Source organism: Natator depressus, chromosome 1 (assembly GCF_965152275.1).
Source record: "Natator depressus isolate rNatDep1 chromosome 1, rNatDep2.hap1, whole genome shotgun sequence".
Classification (NCBI taxonomy): Eukaryota; Metazoa; Chordata; order Testudines; family Cheloniidae; genus Natator; species Natator depressus.
The window spans coordinates 159,534,386-159,560,849 of NC_134234.1; the positions used below are offsets into that span (position 1 = coordinate 159,534,386).

Sequence of the window (26,464 nt, forward strand, 5' to 3'; positions counted from 1 at the left end):
AACATCTACCAAGGAACTAGAATCTTTGCACCTCTAAAGCAAAACTGAAGGCATGCGTCTCTCTCCTTTGTGACAAAATGTCTGACTGACTGACTAATGTCTTTTAAAGATTATTTGTGTAAAACAATGTAGTTTCTGACTTCTAAATCTGTTGATAGAAAATGAAGGGTCAGAGGTATGACTTGATATCTGACAACCATTCACAAAACCACACAATGTCCTCGTAAGACAGAAAAGAATGAATGCAACCCTGCCATCTTATATAATGTGAGTTCATAGTGGTGCCCATCAAGACCTATCCACCAATACGTGATTTGGAGATAGAAAAGCTCAAAATGAAAGAATGAAAATTGAACTGTTCTCAGCTCTTAAGTCATTTATATGAAGTTTTGACTATGGTTTTTAAGAGACCCAGGATTGTTCATTGGGTTCTCTCCAACCTATGACCAAGGCATCTGTCACAGCTACAATTGATGAAGGAGGACTGAATGGTACTTTCTGAATTTTTTTTCCCTGGTACTATCCACCCCAGTAGAGAACCTTGGATAGTTCAAAGCACAGTAAAAGTGGACTGTATATTGTCCTCTTGATTTTGATATACTGCCCAAGAAGTACACTGCCAGAGCTTCCACCCTGAGTCTAGTAAACAATATCACTTAAATGCAAGAAGCCATGTAAATCTCAAAAAATCGAATGATCCATATGGCTTTCAATGAAGTCCTTCAGAGGCACTGATTTCTGCATCCCTTGACATGTGTCTCTTTGGCAGATTCCAGAACAGCCCCTATAAACACCACAGTCTAAGTTTATGCAAAAAGAAGGCTTTTCTCAGTTTCTCCTCAAACCCAAACCCTGGAACTACATCCACTATCTATAGGACACAATGAATTCCCCAAAGATTTGCTCTCATTCACCTTTCAACCAGTGATTCACGTAATGACAGATGTAGATACCTCAACATCTTAAGTGTACAGACATTACATCTAGACATTTAATGAAGAATTTGGGAGCTGTAAAAGCACCAAAAGGAACCACTTTGTACTGGTAATTCCGAACTAGAGGTATTTTTGCTGGCCAATAAATATTTTTGCTGGCCAATAAATATATGAAAATATAACACCGCTGGGTTGAAAGGCACAAACCAGTTTCTTAGCTTTCAGGAAAGGATTATGTGAACCTTCATTTAACTCTAGATATAGAAAAAAATCGTTCCTAGAAATGAGGAGGGGGAATAAAATGCCTTCTTATGATGCTGGTGCAGATTCTATATTGCTCACATTTAGAAGACAGAGGCTTCTCTTTCCTTCTTAAAAAAGGGATTCCCCCAAAAAAGGAACAGGAAAAAGGACTGGGTATGGCAGCACAGAGTAAACTGAACAGAAAATACTATCTGGATACATATGATGAAGTGAGCTGTAGCTCACAAAAGCCTATGCTCAAATAAATTTGTTAGTTTCTAAGGTGCCACAAGTACTCCTTTTCTTTTTGCGAATACAGACTAACACGGCTGCTACTCTGAAACCTGTCATATTAGTTATATGTATTTCTGAGACTCATTTGTCTGACATAACTCCACTGCATGCCACAAGGAAAGAAAAGGCAATCCCCAGGGATGAAAAGAAAAGGCTAGGTATCCACTAGGAAAGGTTTGAGTCCTTCAAGAAACCCAACAAAATTTTTCTCTCATAGGAGGAGACAAACAGAAAATAGGGGCTACCAATAATGCCTTCTGTTTTAAATCCTTTCCTATCTAGGAAAAAAGGAAGCTAGTTTCTGTGCTGATCTATGGTTGAGGAAAAATCCTATTTTAAAAATTTAGTGGGCATCTAATTCCTCTTAGATGAAAACCTAGAGCTTATTTACATCACAGGCACAACAGCTGCACAACTGAAGTACTGCAGCTTTGCCACTGTAGTGCCGTAAACACTTGCTACAATGATGGGGGGAGGACCAGTGGCTCCCCATGACATCAAGACACTGAGCAACCGGTGCCCAGTACCTTTGAATAGATCAGGCAACTTTTATTCAAGTACTTAAATACAGATTTAGGAGTCTAACATCAGGTATAAAGGTTTTTAAAACTCTAACCCAAAATTCAAAGATTATAGTACACATCTAGTTTTGAAGTCAAGGTTCTCATTTGTTGAGTAGAATACAACTAGATCCCTGAAAGACAGAATTCCACTTTCAGCTAGGCTTCCTCTTCCGTCATGATGTGCAACTCTTCATAACTACTGTTGCCCTGGAACAGGCCACTGTGTTCAATTCATATCTGACTGCATTCTGTCCACCACCGACAAGAGACTGAGATTTCCTTCCTGGCCTCTATTCAAGTAAGACCATTAGTCTATCCCAAGAAAAAAAATTATATTTCACCCACAACATGTGAGGATCCGTCAGTGTGTTCACACCAGCACCCAACAGCTCTGGCAAAGAGAGGAACAACAGCCTACGAGCCCTACGGGTTCAAATATCATGGAATGTCCTGCCCACAGAGGTGAAGACTGGCAGAGTCTACCATGTTCCTTGATAGGCCTTAAATAGCATATCTGGACCAAGGGAAAAACACCCAGAGGCTATCTGTGGATCCCTGGTTTGCTGCTGCAAACAGACCTGCTGTGCACTCCCAATACCTACCATGCTCTTAGTTCCAGATCCCCAGTCACCTTGCCTCCCTCCTGACATCTCACCTTGCCTCTGTTCCACTAATCCTACTTCAGCTGACTCATGTGGCTCTGACTCGGTACAGCTCATTGACCTCAACTCCAACTTACCTACAGTGTGACACTGGTACAGACTGCTGCTTCAGGTCCTGGCCCTCTAGCCTGAACTCGAACCACATTCTTAGGTCCCCTCCAACTCAGGCCCCAGCCTCAGCCCACACCCCGACAGCCAGGATCCTGACACAATGCTTGTTTATTAGCTACATATAACTAACATTGTCAATAGGCATACCTTTCACCCAAGGTGGACTATCTTCTTGACATCTTCCTTTAAGAAACCTCTACCATGTCTAGACATGTCTGTGCAGCAAACAAGTACAAGCAATACCAGTACAAGATATGTAGAAAAGTTACAAAAAGATTACTCCAGTATATTTAGACTGGAACATACATAAGCCACCAACCAGAATCAAGACAAAACAGAACTGGTCAGACTCATCTCCAGGAACCTGTCCCAGCTGCAAGGAGCTCCATGGCTTCTCCCCGTACAGTGATCCCTCCCCCCGCAGCTGGGGAGTGATGAGAGCAATAAACAGAGCAGGGGGAAGAGCTTCCTGTAGCCGGGGAGATTCCCAGAGATGGGTTTGACCCAGACCCAGCAATGGCCCCTACAGGAGAAAAGGATGTCCTGTCTCTCCCAAGCCCCATCAGGACTAGCAGCTGGAGCCCGGCGCATGATAGGAGCTGCAGCTGGACTGCCCTCACAGAGGCACATTTCACAGAGAAGATCAGATTTCACAGTTCGTGACGCGCTTTTCATGACCATGAATTTGGTAGGGCTGCCACAACCATTCTCCAGTTCCTTCACAAAAAACAGAATCCAGTATCAGGGAAAGAGGATAGGCTGTAGAATACATGTGGACAAGTCTCAGAGAAAAGACGGTTACTCACCTTTGCAACTGTTGTTCTTCGAGATGTGTTGCTCTTATCCATTCCAATTAGGTGTGTGTGTGCCGCGTGCATGATCATCGGAAGATTTTTACCCCAGCAACACTCGGTGGGTCAGCTGAGGCACCCCCTGGAGTGGCGCCTTCATGGCGCCAGATATATGCCCCAGCCGACCCAGCGCCCCCTCAGTTCCTTCTTGCCAGCTACTCCGACAGAGGGTAAGGAGAGCAGGTTTGGAATGGATATGAGCAACACATCTCGAAGAACCGTCTTTTCTTCTTCCAGTGCTTGCTCATATCTATTCCAATTAGGTGACTCCCAAGCCTTACCTAGGCGGTGGGGTCAGTGTGAGATGTCGCGGAGTGAAGGACCGCTGAACCAAATGCGGCATCACCCCTGGACTGCTGAATTATCGCATAGTGGGCGGCGAAGGTATGCACCGATGACCAAGTCGCTGCCCTACATATCTCCTGTATGGGTACGTGTGCCAGAAAAGCAGAAGATGAAGCCTGAGCCTGCATGGAGTGGGCGGTAAGGTGCGTAGTCGGGACACCAGCCAAGTCATAGCACGCACGGATGCGTGATGTGATCCAGGACGAGATGCGCTGGGAGGAGACCAGAAGGCCCTTCATCCGGTCTGCCACAGCAACAAACAGCTGCACTGTTTTCCTGAAAGGTTTCGTTCACCCAATGTAGAAGGCGAGGGCCCTGCGAACGTCCAGGGAGTGCAGCTGTTGTTCCCGTCCAGAGGCATGTGGCTTCGGGTAGAAGACAGGGAGGAAGACGTCTGCCTTCCATCTCAACCAGGACACCACCTTAAGGAGGAAGGCCGGGTGGGATCACAGCTGTACCTTGTCCTTATGGAACACCGTATACAGCGGTTCCGATGTGAGTGCCCAGAGCTCAGAGACACGCCTCGCCGAAGTGATAGCTATGAGGAAGGCTGTCTTCCAGGAAATGTACAAGAGCGAGCAGGTGGCCATTGGCTCAAACAGAGCAGCCATGAGTTTGGGGAGGACAAGGTTAAGATCCCACGTAGGGACTGGTTGTCGAATTCGTGGGAACAGGCGCTCCAACCCCTTGAGAAATCTGCTGACCATGGGATTGGAGAAGACTGAACGCCCGTTTTCGCCCGGGTGGAAAGCCGAAATAGCTGCCAGGTGCACTCTGATGGATGATATTGCCAAGCCCTGCTGTTTTAACGACAGGAGGTAGTCCAAGATGATAGGTACTGACGCCTGTAGCTGGGCCGTATGACCGAGCGCACCAGCAGGAAAAAAGCTTCCACTTGGCTAAGTACGTGGACCTGGTAGAGGGCTTCTTGCTACCTGCTGTACCAAACAAGAGCAGCACAGCTCAGATTGAGTTAGCCATGCAGCATCCACGCTGTGAGGTGAAGAGATTGCAGGTCGGGATGACAGTTTTCAGTGGTCCTGAGTGATCAGGTCTGGCCACAGGAGGAGTGGAACTGGAGTATCCACCGACAGCTCTAGGAGAGTGGTATACCAGTGCTGCCTGTGCACCGCTGGGATGACCAAAATCAGACAGGCTCTGTCCCTGTGCAGCTTAAGCAGGACCCTGTGGACTAGCGGGAATGGAGGGAAGGCGTAGCACAGGTGATCCTTCCACTGTATGAGGAAGGCGTCTGACAGGGAACCCGGAGAGTGTCCTTGTAGAGAGCAGAACACTTGGCATTTCCGATTCTCACGAGAGGCGAATAGCTCTACCCCCCCCCCCCCCCGACGTTCTTGTTAAACCCTGGATTTGTGCTGGAAATGGCCCACCTTGATTATCATACACATTGTAAGGAGAGTGATCACTTTAGATAAGCTATTGCCAGCAAGAGAGTGGGTTTGTGTGTGTGGGGGGGGGGGGGGTGAGAAAACCTGGATTTGTGCTGGAAATGGCCCAACTTGATTATCATACACATTGTAAGGAGAGTATCACTTTAGATAAGCTATTACCAGCAAGAGAGTGGGGTGGGGGGAGGTATTTTTTCATGCTTTGTGTGTATAAAAAGATCTTCTACACTTTCCACAGTATGCATCCGATGAAGTGAGCTGTAGCTCACGAAAGCTTATGCTCAAATTGGTTAGTCTCTAAGGTGCCACAAGTACTCCTTTTCTTTTTGCAAATACAGACTAACACAGCTGTTACTCTGAGCTCTATCAGGGGAAAGCCCCACTTCAGGAAGACAGAGTGGATGATGTCCGGGCAAACCGACCACTCTTGAGTCTGAAATGATCTGCTGAGGTGGTCTGTTAAGGCGTTCTGGACTCCTGGGAGAAACGACGCCACCAGATGGATCAAGTGGGCTATACAGAATTCCCACAGTGGCCTCCTGACAGAGGGGGGATGACCGGGCTCCCCCTTGCTTGTTGATGTAAAACATGGCCATTGTGTTGTCCATGAGGACTGCAACACAAACAGCCTTGAATGCGCGCTCAGAATGCCGGACACACCAGCTGCACAGCTGAGTTCCCGTACACTGATGTGCAGGGATAACTCTCCTCCTGACCATAGCCCCTGTGTATGGAGGACCCCGAGGTGGGCTCCCCATCCCAGGGATGACGCATCCATGACTAGGGACACGGAGGGCTGCGGGGCGTGAAATGGCACCCCTTTGCACACTGATTTGGGGTTCAGCCACCAGTCTGGAGAGGCTAATATCCCTGGCGGGACGGTAGCCACCGTGCTCAAGCTGTCCCAACCTGGGCGGTATACTGTTGATAGCCAGGCTTGGAGTGGACGTAGCCACAGCCTGGCATACATGGTCACATATGTGCAAGAGGCCATACGTCCCAGGAGGCATAGACATGTTTTCACGGTTGAGGTTGGGACGTTTTGCAGGCTGTGGATGATGTTCACCAGGGATTGGAAGCATGCTTCCAGCAGAAGTGCTCAGGCTAGGCCTGAGTCTAAGATTGCTCCTATGAATTCTATCCTCTCGGTTGGTATCAGAGTACATTTCGTGACACTGAGCAGGAGGCCCAGTCAATTGAACGCGTTCATGGTGAGCTGGACATGAGACTGCACCTGATCCCTGGAGCGGCCCCGAATAAGCCAGTCATCGAGGTATGGGAACACTTGGATCCGCTGTCGACGAAGGAAGGCAGCCACAACAGCCATGCACTTGGTAAACACTCTGGGGGCTGCAGATAGGCCAAAAGGAAGGACGGTGAATTGAAAGTGCTGTTGATTGACCACAAAGTGAAGGAAGCGTCTGTGCGCTGGGTAGATCACAATATGGAAGGTATGCGTCCTTCATGTCGAGGGCGGTGTACCAGTCTCCAGGATCTAAGGAAGAAATAATGGTCCCTAGAGAGACCATGCGGAACTTCAACTTTACCATGAATTTGTTGAGTCCGCGTAGGTCCAGGATGGGCCGAAGCCCGCCCTTGGCCTTGGGGATTAGGAAGTAGCGGGAATAAAAACCCCTGCCCCTTGACTCTCTTGGAACCTCCTCTATTGCCCCCACAGCGAGGAGTGATTGGACCTCCTGTAGAAGGAGGTGCTTGTGAGAAGGGTCCCTGAAGAGGGACAGGGTAGGAGGGTGGGGGAAAGCAAATTGAAGGGAGTAATCCCTTTCCACCGTGCGAAGGACCCAACGGTCTGATGTTATGTGAGACCATGCACGGAGGAAATGGGAGAGATGATCTTGGAAAGGCAGGGAACAATCCTGAATGGAGACTGGTGCTCTGTCCTCGGGCGCACCTTCAAAAGTTCTGCTAGGCCCAGCTGATGGCTTGGGAGGGCCCTGGCTGGCTTGGTAGCCAGTTTGTTGTCTTCTACCACTTTGGCCGCGTCTTCTAAAGAAGTCCTGTCTTGGCCGAGGGGGAGGGTAGGACCTCTGAGGCTGTGGTCTGAAGGGCCTCCTCTGCGTTACTGGGGTATGCATTCCCAGAGAGCGCATAATAGTTCTCGAGTCCTTCAGACTCTGCAGCCGTGAGTCTATTTTGTCTGAGAATAGGCCCTGGCCATCAAAGGGGAGGGTCTGCTGCAACTTTGGTGAGAAGCCAGAGACCTGCAGCCACGAGATGCGGCGCATGGCTATGCCTGAGGCCAGGGTCCTAGCCGCCAAGTCCGCCGCGTCCAGAGAGGCTTGCAGGGAGGTTCTGGCCACCTTCTTGCCCTCCTCCACTAGAGCTCCAAATTCCTCTCTGGACTCCTGTGGAACCAACTCTTTGAATTTCTCCATAGAGTGCCATGAATTACAATCGTATCTGCTCAGGAGTGCCTGCTGGTTGGCCACCCTGAGCTGCAAGCCTCCAGCCGAATACACCTTACGTCCAAACAAGTCTAGGCATCTAGCATCCTTTGATTTGGGCGCTGAGGCCTGCTGACCATGCCATTCCTTCTCGTTGACCGAAGCCACGACAAGGGAACACGGTTGGGGGTGCATGTAGAGGTACTCGTACTCCTTTGAGGGAACAAAGTACTTCCTTTCCACCCACAGGTGGAAGAGAGGCTGGAGATTGCCAGATTGTCTTGGCATTGGCCTGTATAGTCTGTATGACTGGGAGGGCCACCCTGGACGGTACCGCCGCAGACAGAACGTCGACCAACAGGTCCTCTACCACCTCCTCTCCCTGGAGGTTTATATTGTGTGCCACCCTGCAGAGCAGCTCCTGGTAGACGCGGAGCTCCATAGGAGGAGGGCCCGAAACCGCAGTCCCTGCCACTGCCTCATCGGGCGAGGACGAGGAAGATAACCCCAGGACTAAGGGATCCTGCGTGGGGTCCTCATGTGGAGGAACTTGTTGCCCAAGGTCCACCACGCTAGGGGCGTGGGCCTGTGTTGGCGCTGGAGGAGTCCCCTCAGAACCCCCCCCCGGGGGGGGGGAACAGGACAGAGTGGCCTTCAGTACTCGGGGCTCCAAAGGGGCGGAACAGGAAGCCCGCGAAGGAACCCTTTGGGCCTGATGGTATGCCCAGGGGGTCCAAAAAGACCACTGTGGAGGTCCTTGGCCTGGGTCCTGGCCTTCGTCCAGCCACTGTCCTGCACCGTCCTCACCCTGGTCCTAGGCATGGTGGCCACCTTGTGAGGGTGACAACATGGAGGCGTAGTCGACGGTGCAGGAGCTGTTACTTGTCCTGTGCGCTCCAGCAATGGACGTGGCTCCGGCTGCAGTGCAGGAAGCATCAGTGGCTGTCAAACAGACAAAGAAGAAGCAGTCACCTGCTTGGGCTGCTGCTTCTTCTGGCCCAGAGACAGGGACCAGCGCCTCGGTGGTGGAGGTGCCGGGGGGGGCCCTGACGCCGTGAGTCTTTAGCAGAGTCCGAACGCAGTGCTGGACCAGTCGGTGCCGCAGGGGCACTCCGCACCAAAGACAACGCCGAGTCCCGGTGTGCGGAGGAAGGGACCAGGCTAAGTGCCACCTCCATAAGGAGTTGCTTGAGTCTAGAGTTGGTCCTCTGCTTGAAGGCTTTGCAAATGCAGCACTTGTCTGCTTGGTGGGATTCCCCCAGACACCTTAGGCAAGAGTCATGGGGGTCTCCTGTTGGCATCAGCTTCAATCAAGCCGAGAGACCTCGGCATGAGCCGCAGTTCCGGGAGAGGGGAGAAGATCCCGCTCCACCCTACTAAGTACACTAATCTAACTACACTAACTATTAACAACTACTAACAACTAATTACAACTATTAACAGGTACTAAGAGAGAAGGCTAGAGAGAGTGGAGATCAGCTACTCTGCACTCCACAATTCCAACAACCATCATGGGCGCTAAGAAGAAACTGAGGGGGCGCTGGGTCGGCTGGGGAATATATCTGGCTCCATGAAGGCGCCACTCCAGGGGGCGCCTCAGCCAACCCACCGAGTGTTGCTGGGGTAAAAATTTTCTGACGATCGTGCACACGGCGCGCACACATCTAATTGGACTCGATATGAGCAAGCACTCGAAGAACAACCAATCACTATAAAGAAACCGTTTTTCGAGTGAGTCTCCACATGTATTCCCCTTCTACATTCCCCTCAAAAGCAACAGTAACTCGTATCCTGGAGGTGGATACTTGGGAGTCTACTGATAGGTGTCTAACCTGGAGCCCTCTGCTAAGAGATAGTGCTGAGTAAAAGATATAGACTGAACTCCAGGTAGCTGTCTTACAAACCTCTGAGGTAGGGACATGCACAGAGAGAAAACCGAGGTCTCCTGAGCCTTGGCGGAATCAGTTCTAACTTGTCCAGATGGATCTAAGTGTCCCACCACATAGCACATTTCAATATAATCCAAGATTTATTCTGACAGTCTGAATGGAGACTGACTGACCTTTCATCCTGTCAGCAAACATGAGGAACAATCTAGAAGAATTTCTGAAGGGCTTTTTTCTAGACAGTAGGAAAAAACCCTGACAATATCCAAAGTGTGAATTATAGCTTTTCCTCAAATGGAGTGAGGCTTAGGGAAGATTGGTAGGTGGATTATTTGATTAAGAAGGAAGTCATTCACTGAGGTCTTTAAGTCATTTTGCAACCATGGAAAAACTCTATAAACTGGCCTGACCATAATAAGGACTTGAATCTCTCCTATCCTTCTGGCTGAGGTTATGGCCAGTAGGAATGCAGTCTTCACAGAGAGGTGTTACAAAGAGCAAGTCATCAAAGATTCAAAAGGGGGGTCCCCTCCCATTAAACCTGTTAGAACAATGGTGAGGTCCCAGAAGGGTGGAGGGCCTCTTAGACAGACATGAATGAGACCTTGAGAAATCTAGTCACTGAGAAAAAGCAGTGTGACCTTCCACTGGGGGATGGTGAACAGAGATCGCCAAGAGAAGCACTTTATGGAGCTAATGAAAAGGCCCAAATACTTTAAAGCAAGCAGACAGTCCAGGATGGCAGACAGAGGTGCATCCCAGGGAGAGACAATTCTCCAAGGACCAGATAGAGAGTCTCTTCCAATTAGCAGTATAGTTCAGTCTGGTGGAGTCCTTTCTGCTGAAAATCAGGATGTTTTGAACCGCTAAATAGCAAAATCTGTCAGTGGATATCATCTAACCAGCATCCAGATTGTGAGATGGAGAGATATCTCTAGGTGCAGGATTTGTCCCTGCAATTGCATGCTAATGTCCGGGTATGTGAGAGCATTGTCGAGGCCATATTGACAGGTTCAAGAAGTCTGAGAACCAAAACTATCTGGGCCACTCCAGTGCTAGCATCATCATTTGAACTGTGTCTTCTGTGATCTGATTGAGGACTCTGGGTATCAGGGGAATTGGAGGGTAGGCATACATGAATCCCGTGCCCATGGAATCAGAAAGGCAGAGAGCTAGAACTGGCTCCCACTCTGGAGCATCTGACATTCTGGTTGGATGCAAACAGCTCTGAAGTCAGGCATCCACATCTGTGAAAGAGATCTTGCATACTGGAGTCCATTAATGACCATACACGATTGTACTGCCAATCTACCAGGGGCCAACAAGTGCAGGATGTCAAGAAGTTAGTGCAAGGAACCCAGGGGGGTTTCTCCTTCCTCTGCAGCATGGGGCATGGGCCACTTGCACGTTTAAACTAGTGTAAATGGTGGATTCTCTGTAACTTAAAGTTTTACAAGCATGATTTGAGGACTTCAGTAACTCAGCCAAAGGTTATGGGTCTGTTACAGGAATGGGTTGGTGAGGTTTTGTAGCCTGCAACGTCCAGATGGTCAGACTAGATGATCCTGATGGTCCCTTCTGGCCTTGTAGCCTATGAGAAGAAGTCGCACAGTCTCAACTGGGGTTTCCAGAGTGTCAGCCATCCTCCTGGAAGTTTCTCAAAGATCCAGTAATCTACAGGCTGGTTTAGAACCATCATGGCCACTGCCTCATTAGGTGAAGAGAATGAGATCGCTGTTGGGACAGGTTGGCCTTCAGTTTCCTGAAAGTCCTTCTACTCGCTCTCTGTATCAAGTACATGAGGTGCCAGCTGAGTGTGGTGACCATCTTGAGGTCTACGAGGGCCTTGCTCTAGTTGTCGGAGAGGCAGTGGGAACCCTGTCAGTAGAGCACACTCCCCGCCCCGGGGCCCAGAAGGGGCTTGACTGCATGGAATTCTGGAAAAGTGAGATTCAGACCGTTATAGGTATCATGCAGGGTATTGCTCGTGGTTGTTCCCACAGGAGGGACTACAGGGACAGTCTCTGAATACCGTTTCAGACAACCTAGAGTTGTATGGGTCTAGGGACGAAAGCAGACGTTTCACACTGGTCCTCTGAGGCAGATGAGAAAGGATTTACCACCCTCCATAGGTGGTGTAGATGTTTCGAGAATTTGAAAGTAACCTGTACTGGAAGTGCTGAAACCAGCGTAGAAAGTTTCTTAGTGGAGGACAGCAATGGAACGGCAGGTTGGTCCTATACTAAATTTACTGGTACCATGAACCACATTGGTACCACAAAGAGGCTCCGGGGCAAAGTTTCAGGAAGAATGGTTGGTACCACAGAGCACAGGGCAGAAGTCAGTGCCAAGGTTTTCAGTATTGAAGGAAATCTATCAGTCAGATCACACTTTTCTGGTGCTGGGGCTTACCGTGTTGGTGCCAGGAGGTCCAAAGAGCACTTCTATACTGTTGGTTTCAGTGCAGAGTGTCTCTGTGCTGACTGTTTCAGCGCCAAGCACTTTGATCCTCGGTCACCAGTACCAAATATATTGTCAGGTTCTGGAACATCCACAGAGGCTGGTCAATGGCTGCTTGGTGCTGAGGCATCAGTAGGACCTGATCTGGGCCTCAAACTGCCTCCTAGGCTGGATCTGCTCGGATCCAGAGAAGGAGGATCTCCTTCTCTAGCCACCTCAAGAGTGATGCTCCTTCCATCTTCTCTCATCAGAGGCTTGGGCTGAAGAGATGAAGGAGGTACTGACCAACTCCATAGCACAGAAATGGAACTTCCTCAACCCCAAATGGGCTCTGGAAGCCACAGCAGACAGACACATGGCTTACTGGGGAGCTCTGAGAGGTGGTCTGGTAAAGACCAGTCTTCTTGCCTTCCAGTGCCAAGAAAACCCTCATTGAACTCTTGAGGAGGAAACGTTTGAGTCAAGACACATGGACCCTGGGTTCTTTTTGAAAAGCAGCTATAGAGCACTTTCATGATATGTGTACTTGCCCCAGACAGAAGAGGCACCTGGAGTCTCCATCATTGATCGGGATTTTTCCACTGAAAGAGGGGAAGATCTTTAATCCAGGGGATTTGTCTCCACCATGGACAGGCAGGTCCGGGTGACAAAAGCAACACATGGACTCGAAGACCCTAAAATCCTTTTTTTTAAGTCAATGGACTAAAAGAATTAAACTATATCTACCTTGAAAGAAAAACTGTACAGCATACGGAGATGCAGACACTATAGGTGTTCTGTATCACAGCTATGAGCAGTAAGAAAGAACTGGAGAGTGGTTGTGGCCGCACTATTGTTTTACCCTCAGCTTCAGGGTGACCAGAGGGCTTGCAGGTGCAGCATGGCACCAAAATAAACTGTTACTCAAAAGACTCTAATCTCATGCAGATGTGTACAAGAAGCGGAATACTTGTGGACAAACATTCAAAGAACAGATGATTTACAAAAATTGAAGAAGCAACATTAGATCTTGTTCATAATATAGCACAACAGTTACCCTTTTTTAAAACAGGTGCAGTGAATAAACATTTAATAAAATTAGCAGTTAAAATACTATGTCAGAAACAATCACACAGAAGGCACAGTCCAACCCTTCATGCTGTCATTTTCTTTTTACTATTACATAAAACCAACACCCAAATATTTTACAAATCTGTAATTCCAGCTCTGTACTCTTTATTTCCCAAAATGTGTTCGAACTTTCTCCAAATAATTTTAATAAGCAATCTAACTGACCACAAAAAAAACAAACAAAAAATTTAAAAAAAACTGTAGAATATCAACATTGTAATACAATGTCAGAAGGAGCACTACTTTGGCTTTGTTCCCTTTCCAGCAAGCAGCGTTTTATAACTGTAGACTGAAGTAAGATATAGTATTATTTACACTTTCTATTAACTTCAGAATTAGAAGTTTTAAAATGTAACATACAGTGGCTCAGAATCTTCCAGTCCTTAACATTTCAGACATCTGTCATTCCACAGCTCATCTCATGGTGCACTCAGAATAACTTCACACTGAATATAGGATGATCAACATACATAAAAATATGTAATTTATCCACTTTGATCTCTGTCCTAACCATATAGGTGGCTGAGATTAAGGAGTTAATACTTGATAAATTCTGTTGCACAGTAACAAAAACAAAAAACCCATGACATACATTTCCTTATTTAACATGGCCACAGATTTCAATCACCATACATAAGTATTTGAATTTGATCAAACATGATAACTATCCCATCTTCATGCTGTCACCATTAGCATGGTATGATCTCCCAAACATGCTTATTCACCAGTGTGTTTGTGGTAGCCTTAAAACAGAAGGGGATTCTCAGTACTGGTTTTGGATATCCTTATGAGAGCACTTAGGCCAGGAGTATATCACAAAATTTTGCTGACATAGTTATATCGCTTAAGAATGTGAGGAGAAAAAAAAAATATCACACCTCTGACAGCTATGCCAGCAAAATCCCCTGTACAGATGCAGGTTATACCAGAAAGAGAATCCTTTTGCTGGTATATCTTATGATGCTCACGGAGGTGGTTTAACTGCACACACAAAGTAACTCCTTTTGCTGGTATATGCTGCGTGTCCACTAGGCCAGCGTTTTTCAAAGTTCGGATCGTGATCCAGTACTGGGTCGCGGCAAGTCAGGCCCTGGGGTCGCTCTGGTCAGCACCGCTGATCAGGATGTTAAAAGTCCCGTCGGCGGTGCTGCCCAGCTAAAGCAGGTTAGTGCCTACCTATTCTGCCACCGTGCTGCGCCCCGGAAGCGGTCATCAGCGAGTCCAGCTTCTAGGCAGGGAGGCGACGGGGCTCCGCAGGCTGCCCCTGTCCCAAGCACCAGCTCCACACTCCGGGAACCGGCCAATGGAAACTGGGGGAGGGAGGGGAAGTGGTGCCCGCAGGCGAGAGTCGCTCGAAGGTACTTGTGCGCCTCTGCCTAGGAGCCAGACCTGATGCTGGCCGCTTCCAGGGCACAGCGCAGTCCATGGTGCCAGGACAGATGGAAAGCCTGACTGCACCCCGGCTGCACCGCTGACCGGGAGCCACCAGAGGTAAGTCCAGTGCCCAACCCCGTGCCCCAATCCCCTGCCCTGATCCCCCCCCACAAACCTGGAACCCCTCCCTGCACCCAAAACCCCTCATCCCTGGCCCCACCACAGAGCCTGAACCCCCAGCCCAGAGTCCTGACCCCCTCCCGCAATCCAACCACCTGCCCCAGCCCAGAGCCCCCTCCCACACTCTGAAGCCCTCATTCCTAGCTCCATTGGGTGGCAGGCATCAACAATTTTCTTCAACTGTGTCCCCAGAAAAAAGCACTTTTTTTTTTTTTTAATATCTATCACTATAAGATATTTCAGATATTCAAACGAAATGACAAAATGCTTAATTTTGAAAGAAAGCTATCCATCTACAGCATCTTAAACTTAATTCGGTTTGCTCAATGTAAATATATCATGTGAAGCAGTTCATGCATGAAGGATCTATGCAAATAAGGACTCTCAACCAAAAGATATGCATACATGCAGCCATCTATCCTTTTTGACTTTTAATTAAGTATGCATGAGTTTTAAAGTGAAACAAACAAATGACAAAGTCTAGCTCTGTTCTGTGTTTGTTCACCTCTAGAGGCTTTGGAATATGAGCAATTGATTATTATAGTCTTAGCTGGCTACTGTTACTATACTTTATGTAAGTGCAGGTCTATCTGTTGAATATCAGCACTTTTCAGATCAACTTACTAACCATACCCCCAACAAAAAAGAATTTATGTATATCATCAGAAATAAGATTTCTTAACTTATAGATTCCACATATATCAAAACTTCTGGTAAAACTAATTGCAACTAAGCAGTTACACTCCTGCTCCAATCTTATGAGGCCCAAGGAATCTACTTTGCTTCATTTGTTTTTTTTCATTATGTATCCCATTTTACGGGATTTGAGGCTTGGCCATAGTAATGCCCTTCTGATTGAAACAAAATATACACGTTTTGAGAGATCCACATAGTGCCCCCCCGAAAAAGGGTATGATGTCTGAAAAGGTTTTGAATTTTTTTTTTTTATCCACACTTGTTTTAGAACTTCCAGTTTTAAAAAAGGCACAAAAACAAAAAATCAGCTTGAAGAATGGCTGTATACTGCAACAGTTGAGGGCTATATCAACTCTTATGAAACCATTACGAAAACTAGGTCCAATGGTGAGAGTTAGAGATGAAGCAATGTTAACTATTTCCTTGCTTAAAATAGTTTGTCGGATGCATACTTGGTCTTTTTTACAAAGTGATCAAAAATAATACATTATTTTAACATTAAAATTTATATTCACATAATTATACAACACAACTGGAAATCTGTAACTGGGAAAGGTATGAAAGGAGGAATATTAAAGAAAGGGGGACTTAATATGAAAGCATATTGCTTTCCCAACACTTTGACTGCCTAGCCATCTATTTAGAGAAAACTGGAAAAGAATCTACATTCAGGAAAACAGTTTTCCTACTGGACATTTCAAACTATAATTTCTAGACAGTCGTCTCCGAAAAATCAAAGGTGCTTCAATGATTTCTACTCCTTTTGTAAATATGTTTTATGAAGGTTGTAATGATGCAGTTTTGGGGCGTAGGAAAAAAATCCAAAGGAAGAATAGAAATCAAAATAACAATATAGATCTATCTTTCTGCAGGAATTTCAAAACTAGGATCACCTGTATGCATCGTCTTCTTTCAAGTCTCATATCATCCTGTGGGGGTGGGTGGCAGGGGAGAGTCCAGCAGCAAAACACAACACTGTAAAATGTAGAAAAATAGATTAAAACAAGAGGCAAAAATACAAGATGCAATTACCCTGATAATCCATTTCTAATAAAGGATCTAAGACTTTAAAATCTTTGGGGACAGAACAGTCTTTTTGTTATGTGTGTGTACAGTGCCTAGTTCAACGAGGCCCTAGTCACTGGTCATGGCCTCTAGGTGCTAGTGCAAGACATACACAACTTCAAAGAAATCATATATTTACATGGGAGGAAGAAGTGCCTAGCTGTTACTGTATAAAAGACTAGAAATCAGGAGACCTGGGTTCTATTCCCAACTGTCAGTGACAAATCAGACAGTGCCCAAATTTCAGAGATGCTGCTCACCCTCCATTTCCCACCTCTAATTCAGCACCACTGAATAATCAGACTCTTAGCTAATCTGTTCCTCTATGGAAATACTTACCCACCTTGGCAACGCTCTTAGATATCTTTGGATGTTAAGTGTTATATAAGCCTACAATAATATTGTAAAACTAATAAATAATGTTAAAATTCTGTATGACTTTACTGAATCACCACTACAGAAAGCTCACAGACGCATCTAGTGTAAGGAGGGATCTCCCTCATATAGTCCAGCTTTTCTGCTTGATCTCACATGATAAATGATCTAATTCAGCATCATTTCTAAATATTAATATATTTTCAGAACCAAAGAATTATGACTTCACAACAAGATTAAGCAGAAAGAAAAGGTGAGCTGTAAGGAAGAAAGCTGTTACTCCAACAAAAATAAGGAGCAGAAAGTATCTACAAAGAACCAGACATTTTTTTTGTAAGAATGGCCCATTTTCAAAATATGCTCCAAGATATGTGGCCTTTACTTACTATGCAACCTATGCAAAATATCAAAATACTTAAGAACTCAGTATTTTAGATGACATTGTTTTGAATTACTAAACTGGTTAATTGTTTTGATATGCAAAATCTGCATTATTCAGATTCAGTGCAAGCAAGTTTCTCTCTATTCTACGTTGCATCCTCTGAGAACACCAAGTCAGTATTCAAGCACTTCCTGAGATATTAATTTTCAAAATTAATAACTAATCATTTTCTTAAGAAAACTAAGCCTACTGAACTTCGTCTTGTCATAATTTATGCCACCACAACCTGCTCAGTTTTCAAGCATGAAACTACGTTTTTAGTCTCTTTATAAACTTTCTTGGTCTACAAGCGGAAACATACTCATGCATTTCCTACATATTCCAGCACTTCTTACAGCAAAAGTTTTGTGAAACGTGAAATCATTCAGAGGAATTCAACAAAATGGCAAAATCAGCTTACGGTTGCACCCAAGTTCTTAAAGCAGAGAAAAAGTGGGCCAGTGAGAGGTATTGAAAAGTGTAGTGGGTGTGAGAGAGCTGCATACTACAATAATGACAAAAGAGAAACTTGTGTTGTTCTGAAGGATAGAGTTGGGTGGCAAACTGGTAAAAGTCTGACACTGAACAGTTTCTTTTCATAAAGACTAGCGAGGATGAGACACGCAAATGGACTCGTATGCAGTGTTCACCACCATGGCACATGAAAATGAAAACACATCAACAGGCTCTAAGCTAGTGCCCTTCACCAAAGAAAGAAATTTTGAGGTCTTCATTGATAGCTGAGTAAAGATACTTGCCCTGTGTAAAGTAACAATTATATAAAGCTAATGGGCACTTGTATGAATTAAAGGAAGAGAAAATATGATATACTGAATAATGGTACTCCATGATCTGAAGTATCGTTCCCAACTCTGACTGCTACACCACAAGAGAGCATGGTCTCCTGGGTAATGGGACTGGGAATCAAAAAAGTTTGAAGTGATACTGATCAATCTCTCCTCTTTACTTACTCTGTCCCATAATACAAGAAAAAGTAATAACTTTATAAAATTACAACATCCAGTAAAATTTAGGCGTTCTCAATCTGCATCTTACAGAACTGTTCCAAGTTTTACATAACTGATTCTGTCTCAGTGGTGAACAGATTGTTCATATACAAATAGTTATGCTTTCCATTAATTGCAAACTATTCCAGTACCCTTCTACGCTATTTTTAAAAAAGCGCGCACATCCCTCTCTGAATCCTGCATGGCTGCGTATCTTTTTGTGATGTGTCTGGCAAAATTCAGTCACGATCAAATTTGCAAAAGACACCAGATTGGAAGAGTATCTCTCACATATTAAAATTCTAAAGCAATCCAGCGAGATTAGAGCAGACCGGAGCTGCAGGCAATAACGGGAGATTCACTAACAACAAATGTAAAGTCCTAGGAAAAGGAAATCAACAGTTATAAAGTGGGTGGATGTAACCAAGCAGCCACAACAACTGCAATCCAGCATATTTGTTTTAATATTATCTCCTTAACACTGTTCCAAACTTTTTCAAGTTACCAAACACTAACATCAGAAAGGTATGCGATTAGGATCAGGAATATCAAAGAACTGTCTAGGACTTTCAATAATGCATAGAATCATAGAATATCAGGGTTGGAAGGGACCTCAGGAGGTCACCTAGCCAACCCCCTGCTCAAAGCAGGACCAATCCCCAGTTTTTGTCCCAGATCCCTAAACGGACCCCTCAAGGATTGAACTCACAACCCTGGGTTTAGCAGGCCAATGCTCAAACCACTGAGCTATCCCTCCCCCCCCCCCCCCCCGCTTATTTAACCTCTGAAACTGAAAGCCACAGAGGGTCACATACAAAAAAAAGTGCTAGTTTTAAAAAGGGGCCAGATAGTTTTGTGACCAACAATAGATACGTTTTTGCATAATTTAAAATAGAGGCACATGGACTCATGAGTCACAACATACATGATCACCACAAGAATCCAGAAGGAATCTCCCTCACCACACTCTTTGTTAGGTCATTAAGAGAGTAAACCAACTTCCTCCTCAAGAGAAGTACCACTTTCAGATTTCATGGACTAGTGTGTAATCCAGTATGACCTACTTTACCAAAGTAGAAGGAGAAGAATTGAAAATAGGAAATGAAGCAATTGTGGAAGAACAGAAAGAAACAAGGGTAGTTAGGAAAGAGATAGGAAAGGGGGGTGAAGACAAAGGATTGAGCATGACACTACAAGCAAAAAGAGTTAATTTAAGAAGCTTCATTTGATTTGAAACCAAGAGACAAGAGTGGTCACCATAGATCAGATGTAAGCCTTCATCAATCCTCTAATACTAATACAGTTAAACGTTTGTTCAGGCTCTTATCTCTCAACTTAATTACTGTTGCTGCTTCCTCTGTAGAGCTGAGGGAATAATAGATTTTTTTTGTTTTGGTGACCAAAGTGAAAAAATGGGGGGGGGGGGGGAGGATCAGTTTAAAATGAACACTGCTTTTTAAAAAATTTTATCACCAAGTTGAAAAACAAACAAAAAAACAAACAAACAAAAAGTTTAGAATGTGCTGAGTTGAAACAAAAAGTCAATTCAACATAAAAAGCCAAAATTATCCAATTCACAAATGTTGAAACTTTTCATTTCAACAATTCCCCAAAACAAGTAGTCAAGTTTTGGTTTTCTGGGTTTTGGTTTGGTTTGACCAAAACTATTCACCAAATTCAACCTGAATTTGAATAGCTTCCACGCCACCCTCCACCCCCAAATGCTTTCTTCAGCAAATTTACAATTCACCTAAAAAATGAGACCCACCTCTGTGTTAATGTCCCCAACACATATATTTTTAATGGATCATAGAGGAGCAATGTAACTGACAGGTTCAATTTCCTTACCAGTCATTCTGATTGGATCACTCTACTCTAAATCCCTCCACTGCTCCCCTCTCCACCATAGTAAACTCAACTAGGGGGTCATTTTTCTTACAAAATATTTACTCAATGTACTTACATACTGATGAACACAATTCATCCTAGGATATGCTATAAAAAGATTGTGGTCAACATGTTATCTAACTATTCTTCACAACAACACGCAAAAAGTGATAATGTTCTGTAATGTAGACCAACCTATACTGTCCCTCACCCAACCAGCCTTCATTTGCCTATTTGTCAGCATCTCTCACAATGATTTCTTCCACATTTTTCTTTTTTTAATGAATGGTGTTAAGGAGCAATCTCTCCTCCTTTGAAACCTTCCTCAGAATATACTTCTGCTGTGACCTCTATAAGAAATCAGCTAACCAACAACAGGTAGATTGTGCATGAGTCAGGATGACTAAATTTTAATTTTTTTTTTTTTTTTAAGAAGTAAAATGATTTGGCACCATTAAATTGTGTGATGCTATGATGTCATTTTAATTACCCTTAGTCTTCATCCCCCTCCCCATTTTCTTTTTTGTATGTCAAATTCACTTATTGCATGGGGTCTCAAATTAAACTGAGCTTCTGGGATAGGGACCACCTCTTACTACATGTGAGCACAATGGCATACCCATCCAGACTAAGGTCTCTAGGTACTAATATAATAATAATTTTAAAAGCCCACATTTCATAATTTTAAATCTGTAGGTGTATTGGAGAACTAAAACTTGATACTTTAAAACACACGTTAAAATTCTACTTTAACTGTTAAAAAAAAGAAATTTAGAGCATGTAGTGTTTAAAGTACTACATTTTACTACTGGATAGGACAAAAGACAGAAAGCAAGCAACGGAGTTCATGAACTATAATTAGCACCATAGAAAACATTTTCATCACAGCTTCACTGTTGCTCTATAACGGGGATTGGCAACCTTTGGCACGCAGCCCGTCAGGGTAAGTTCAGCCTGCACCACTTCCTGCAGCCCCATTGGCCTGGAGCGGCGAACTGCGGCTAGTGGGAGCCATGATTGGCCAAACCTGCGGACGCAGCAGGTAAACAAACTGACCCGGCCCACCAGGGGGCTTACCCTGGCGGGCCGCGGGCCAAAGGTTGCCAATCCCTGCTCTATAACAATCAAAACATTCCTCTGAGAACAAATTTAAATAGAAGTTTTTAAAGGATCAAGTATCTTTGTCATACACAAAACTCTGCATGAATGAACAGGGCTACATGGATTTTTTTTATTAGAATTTTTTACTTATTATTACAGATTAACTTTCTTTGCTCAATACTGTTGCACAAGACTCAATAGAAGCTTTCATAAAGGACTGAAAGACTGTCTATCTTAACAGCAGCTTCTGGAAGGACCTCTATTCTCCACAGAAAGGCTATTTTGTAACTTCTAATAGCAATTCTCCTGAAGCATACAAGAAACCCCTATATTCCTCCTTACAGATATAGGGAACAGTAGTCAAAAACGTGCAACATTTAGATCAATAGTCCTTGATACATTGATAACAACAGGCCTACCTGAACGTGAGAAGCATACATTCTTAAAACCCCATGCCCTGTATGTCCCTAGCCTCTGACTGCCAGAAGCTGGGAGTGGACAACTGGGGACGGATCACTCAATGATTGTCTGTTCTGTTTCATTCCCTCTGAAGCACCAACAGCGGCCAATGCCAGGAAGACAGGATACTGAGCTAGATGGAATACTGGTCTGAGCCAGTATGGCCATTCTTATGTTCTTAGAGTAGAAACATCCAAGAGTACATAAACAGCAAAATCAAACCACCTAGCAAACATACAATTGACCAGATATTGGTGTAGAACCAAACAGAAAATCACTCTTGTGCTCCTTTATTCTATATCTGCAGCAGCCTATTCTTGAAGCTACGATGACAATGATGTTGGTTCATGCAGACATATTATAGGAAACAATCTGCCAAATTTAAAAAGATATCATACATAAATACAGTTTGTTTTCCATTTAAAGTACTATATAAATAAAATGCCAAGAATTACTAATATGTCAAAATTTCAACAGTAAGGACCCAATCTTGCAAGTTGTATCTACCCTTACTTTCTAGGACAGGATCCTGAATATGTACTACAGAGGCAATTCAAAATTATGGTTCTTACAAGCAACTGTAACTACCTTGAACATACAGTTTGGTATTACAGTATAAAATCTTAACTTTTATTGTCCAATACATACATGTAAGTTACGATAATACACAGTAATACAAGATACATGTGTGAAAAGCGGCCATTTATAATTGCTGTGGGAGCCATAGCCTTTAAAGGTCAAAAGGGACCCTTATGATCGTCTAGTTTGACCTCCTACACAAGCAGGCCACGGAATCTCACCCACCAACTCCTGTAACAAACACAACTTATGTCTGAGCTACTGAAGTCCTCAAATCGTGGTTTAAAGACTTCAAGGTGCAGAGAATCCTCCAGCAAGTGACCCGTGCCCCACGCTGCAGAGGAAGGCGAAAAACCCCCAGGGCCTCTGCCAATCTGCCCTGGAGGAAAATTCCTTCCCGACCCCAAATATGGCGATCAGCTAAACCCTCTATTTATAGAGAGCAATCATATTTCCCCTCAGCCTTCTTTTGGTTAGGCTAAACAAGCCAAGCTCTTTGAGTCTCCTTTCATAAGACAAGTTTTCCATTCCTCGGATCATCCTAGTAGCCCTTCTCTGTACGTGTTCCAGTTTGAATTCATCCTTCTTAAACATGGGAGACCAGAACTGCACAGAGTATTCCAGATGAGGTCTCACCAGTGCCTTGTATAACGGTGAATGAATTTGATTCTCGTGCATTTAAAAAGTACATTTGTATATTTTACTGCTTTCAAGGGTGCCTGGGGCAATGGCATAGGCACTCATTTTTATGTATAAATGGAACTAAAAAGATACAATAAAACCTCAACCATAAGAATGCATTCGCAGATTTTTGCATTTAAAATCTTTGTATATTTTGTTTATAATACATTTTAAAAGTACCGTATATACTCGTTCATAAGCCGAATTTTTTTTAGTAAAAAAGGGAAGCACCAGAGAAGGGGGTCACCTTATGAACGGGTATAGAGAGGGACACCGCCCACCCCCCCAAAAGAGGGAGCCAGGAAAGGCAGCACAGCCAGCAGAGCCAGAAGGGAAGAGGCGGGGACAGAGTCTCTCCACTTCTGGCCACACTGCTCTCCCCCCAGCCTCCGAAGCAGCAGCAGCTCTGGGGCTGGCAGGCTGCAGCCATGCCGCTTGGCCCAGCCCCCAGAGCACGCTGTGGCCGCGCCACCCAGCCCGCCGAAGCACGCTGCGGCCATGCCGCCCAGTTCAGCCCACTGGAACATGCTGCAGCCGCGCTGCCCAGCCTGCCGGAGCAGCTCCAGCCAGGCCAGAGACATCGTCCCCTGGCGCACTGGGACACTTTGTTTACTTAGATTTACCTCCGTGCCCGCAGATGCTCGAGGTAAACAAACCATCTCGGCCCCCGCCAGCAGCTTATCCTGATGGCCCGGGAGCCAAGGTTTGCTGACCCCTGAATTATAGGGTCATTTTATGAATGGGTCATAAAAATTTTCCATTTTTACTTATCCATTTTTTGGGGGGGGTCGGCTTATAAACGAACCAGCTTATGATCAAGTATATACTCGTTTCCATCCTTAAAGACCTAACAAGAGTGATACTCAACCAATATTTCAACACACAAATACAGTGTAACGTGTTTTATCTAATGTACAAAGCAAAATTTATCCAAATAAACAGTACATAATCTAAGGTATACAGAGAATCAAACATTCAAATAAAAATACTAGATACATTTTATATCAATGTGTAAATCAATATATACAACTCCAGTTTTACACAACCTGCTTGCTTGTATACTTGGTGCACAGTACATTGAACATTTAGTAGAAAATAGCATACTGATCACATTATTTGACTTTTCAAACGTTTTACTTCTAATCCAAATGTCTTCAAACCAGTGGAAAGGCACTTGTTTGTGAAGGCTAGTTGGTTTGGTATTGTGGAATAAGCATATTAGCTGGATGTTCCAACTAAAACAATCAGCAGTGGCATACCTGAAGTGGCTAGGTCATCTCTAGGTTTCAAAGTTAAGAACCTATGCAACTGAAATATTCTCTTTTTAGGTTATTTTGTGCATTTTACAGAACTGTGCATGGGATCATTTTAGTGTGGGTCTTTTGTAGACCAATACTGGGATTAAAATAGGTGAATAGAAGCAGGTTTCAAATTGGTTGCATCCCTTTCAGACATCTACAGTCTTTGAGTGTTAGCCAGTTCAAGACTGTTCTACTTCACCTTAAACTTGACTGACTCATAGTTAAGGCTGCGAGTGTGTCATTCCGTGACTTTCTGCAACCTCTGCAGCAGCCGGTGTGGCTGGCCAGAGGGCCGCTGTGCCTGCCCCTCACCCAGCAGCAGCAGGAGTTTGGGTGAGGCACTCAGCACTAGCTAGTTGGAGCGCAGGAAGGGGTGAGGGCCCTGGGAGCATTTAAGCTCAGGTGGCTCCCTGGAAGCGGCAACATCCCTCGGCTCCTAGGGAGAGGCACAGCCGGGGGCTCTGTGCACAGCCTCTGCGGCTCCCATTGGCCAGGCACTGCGGTGCCAGCTCTCGGGGAGGAGGCAGTGCACAGAGGTGCCTGGCCACGCCTCTGCCTAGCAGCTGAGGGATGTCGCTACTTCCAGGGAGGTGCGGAGCCAGCCAGTGCCGCCAACCCCCTTCTCCTCCTCCCCGCCCTCCCGCCCCCAACACCAGAGCGGGTCCTGGGCCACCGCTGCACCCCCACCCCCAAGCACCCCCAGGCTTCCCCCCTCCCCCAGATTTAGTCAGGGGTATATAGTACAAGTCATGGACCGGTCACGTGGCATGAATTTTTGTTTACAGCCCATAACCCATCCATGACTTTTACTAAAAATACCTGTGACTAAAACGTACCTTTACTCATCGTTCACCAATAACACACTCTTTCAATTTAGGTTTTTTTTTTGTACATTCAAAGCAAGTTTTTTATATACATTTCTGAGGGAAATCTTCTGTAAGTTTAGAAACTTGCAAAACTGTTATGAAAATTTACCAGGTCTAACACAAAATCTACTCCACCATTACCACCACTCTGATGGTGAGAAAACTAAAATTTTAACTCACTGTTCCAAAAGAGATTACTTGCCCGCAGTGAAAAAATTTTGTGAGACTAGTTTTACATAGTATATCACTTTTGTATTTTAAATTGGACTTCAACTTGTGCTCCAGTTCTGATAATGACAGTATGTGTAGTCAGCCTCTACTGTGCAACACAAACATATCTTTCTTATCTGAGTTCAACCCAGGCAAAGTGAGGACTAATACGATGTGTAGCTATCACAGTAGAAGCTAGGAAGACACCATCCATGCCTGTTTATTAATTCAGGTAATGCTATTTTGAATTTTTTTCAAAGTCTGTTCTGTAGCCACATATTATCCCTCATTTCACACAAAAAAGTAGTAAATATTTTGAAAATAAATCCCACATTGTCCAGTTAATATGATTCTAATGAGAATTAGCTTTCACTACTTAGTCCCTTGTTAGTTTCACCTCAAATACAGGAAACAATACAAAAACTGTAAGGATTAGCAAGTGCTGTTTTTGATAGCTATTCAAAGGACAGAATAAATTTCTAACTAGGGCTATCGTCCTAGAGATTATTAACTAACTATCTCAAGAAAAAAATGAAATCTTTATTGCTAATCTAGTGATTCTGGATATATGGAATTCCAGCAGAATTTTTTCATGCTCCTATACTGACAACATATAAAAATGTTAAGTTGGCTTTAGTGATTGGTTAACTAGACAATGCACAATAAAACTGGGGAAAGTGGAGTTTTATGTTGTTAAATGAAAGCAATATAGTCAGGTTTATAAGCATGGAGTTAAGATTCTGGTTACAACAGCAAGTCATGCTGCTCTGTTTACATTCCCATCCCCCATGCATTGGAAGCAAAGAGATGCTTCAGCAGCAGCTGCCCATCCCCCAGCTGAAATATTCAGAACTATTGTTTGACTGCTGATGAAATCTTAAACCAACATGCTTGTCTTAGCAGCATTTAATGAGCTTACTGAATATTACAACAACTATTAAAGAGTTATGTTTATGTGATAATTGGAAACAATTCCATAACAAATTCA

The 26,464-nt window shown here is 44.7% G+C and overlaps 1 protein-coding gene across 1 annotated transcript in view; it reads right to left on the reverse strand.

Moving 5' to 3' along the window:
* Positions 1-26,464, reverse strand: part of DYRK1A (dual specificity tyrosine phosphorylation regulated kinase 1A) — a 138,499-nt gene that overhangs the window by 83,769 nt on the left and 28,266 nt on the right. Inside the window, exon 2 of the mRNA XM_074970077.1 lies at positions 16,418-16,499. Within this exon, the coding sequence (XP_074826178.1) occupies positions 16,418-16,427 (10 nt within the window). The 5' untranslated portion in view covers positions 16,428-16,499. The remainder of the gene's footprint in view (positions 1-16,417; positions 16,500-26,464) is intronic.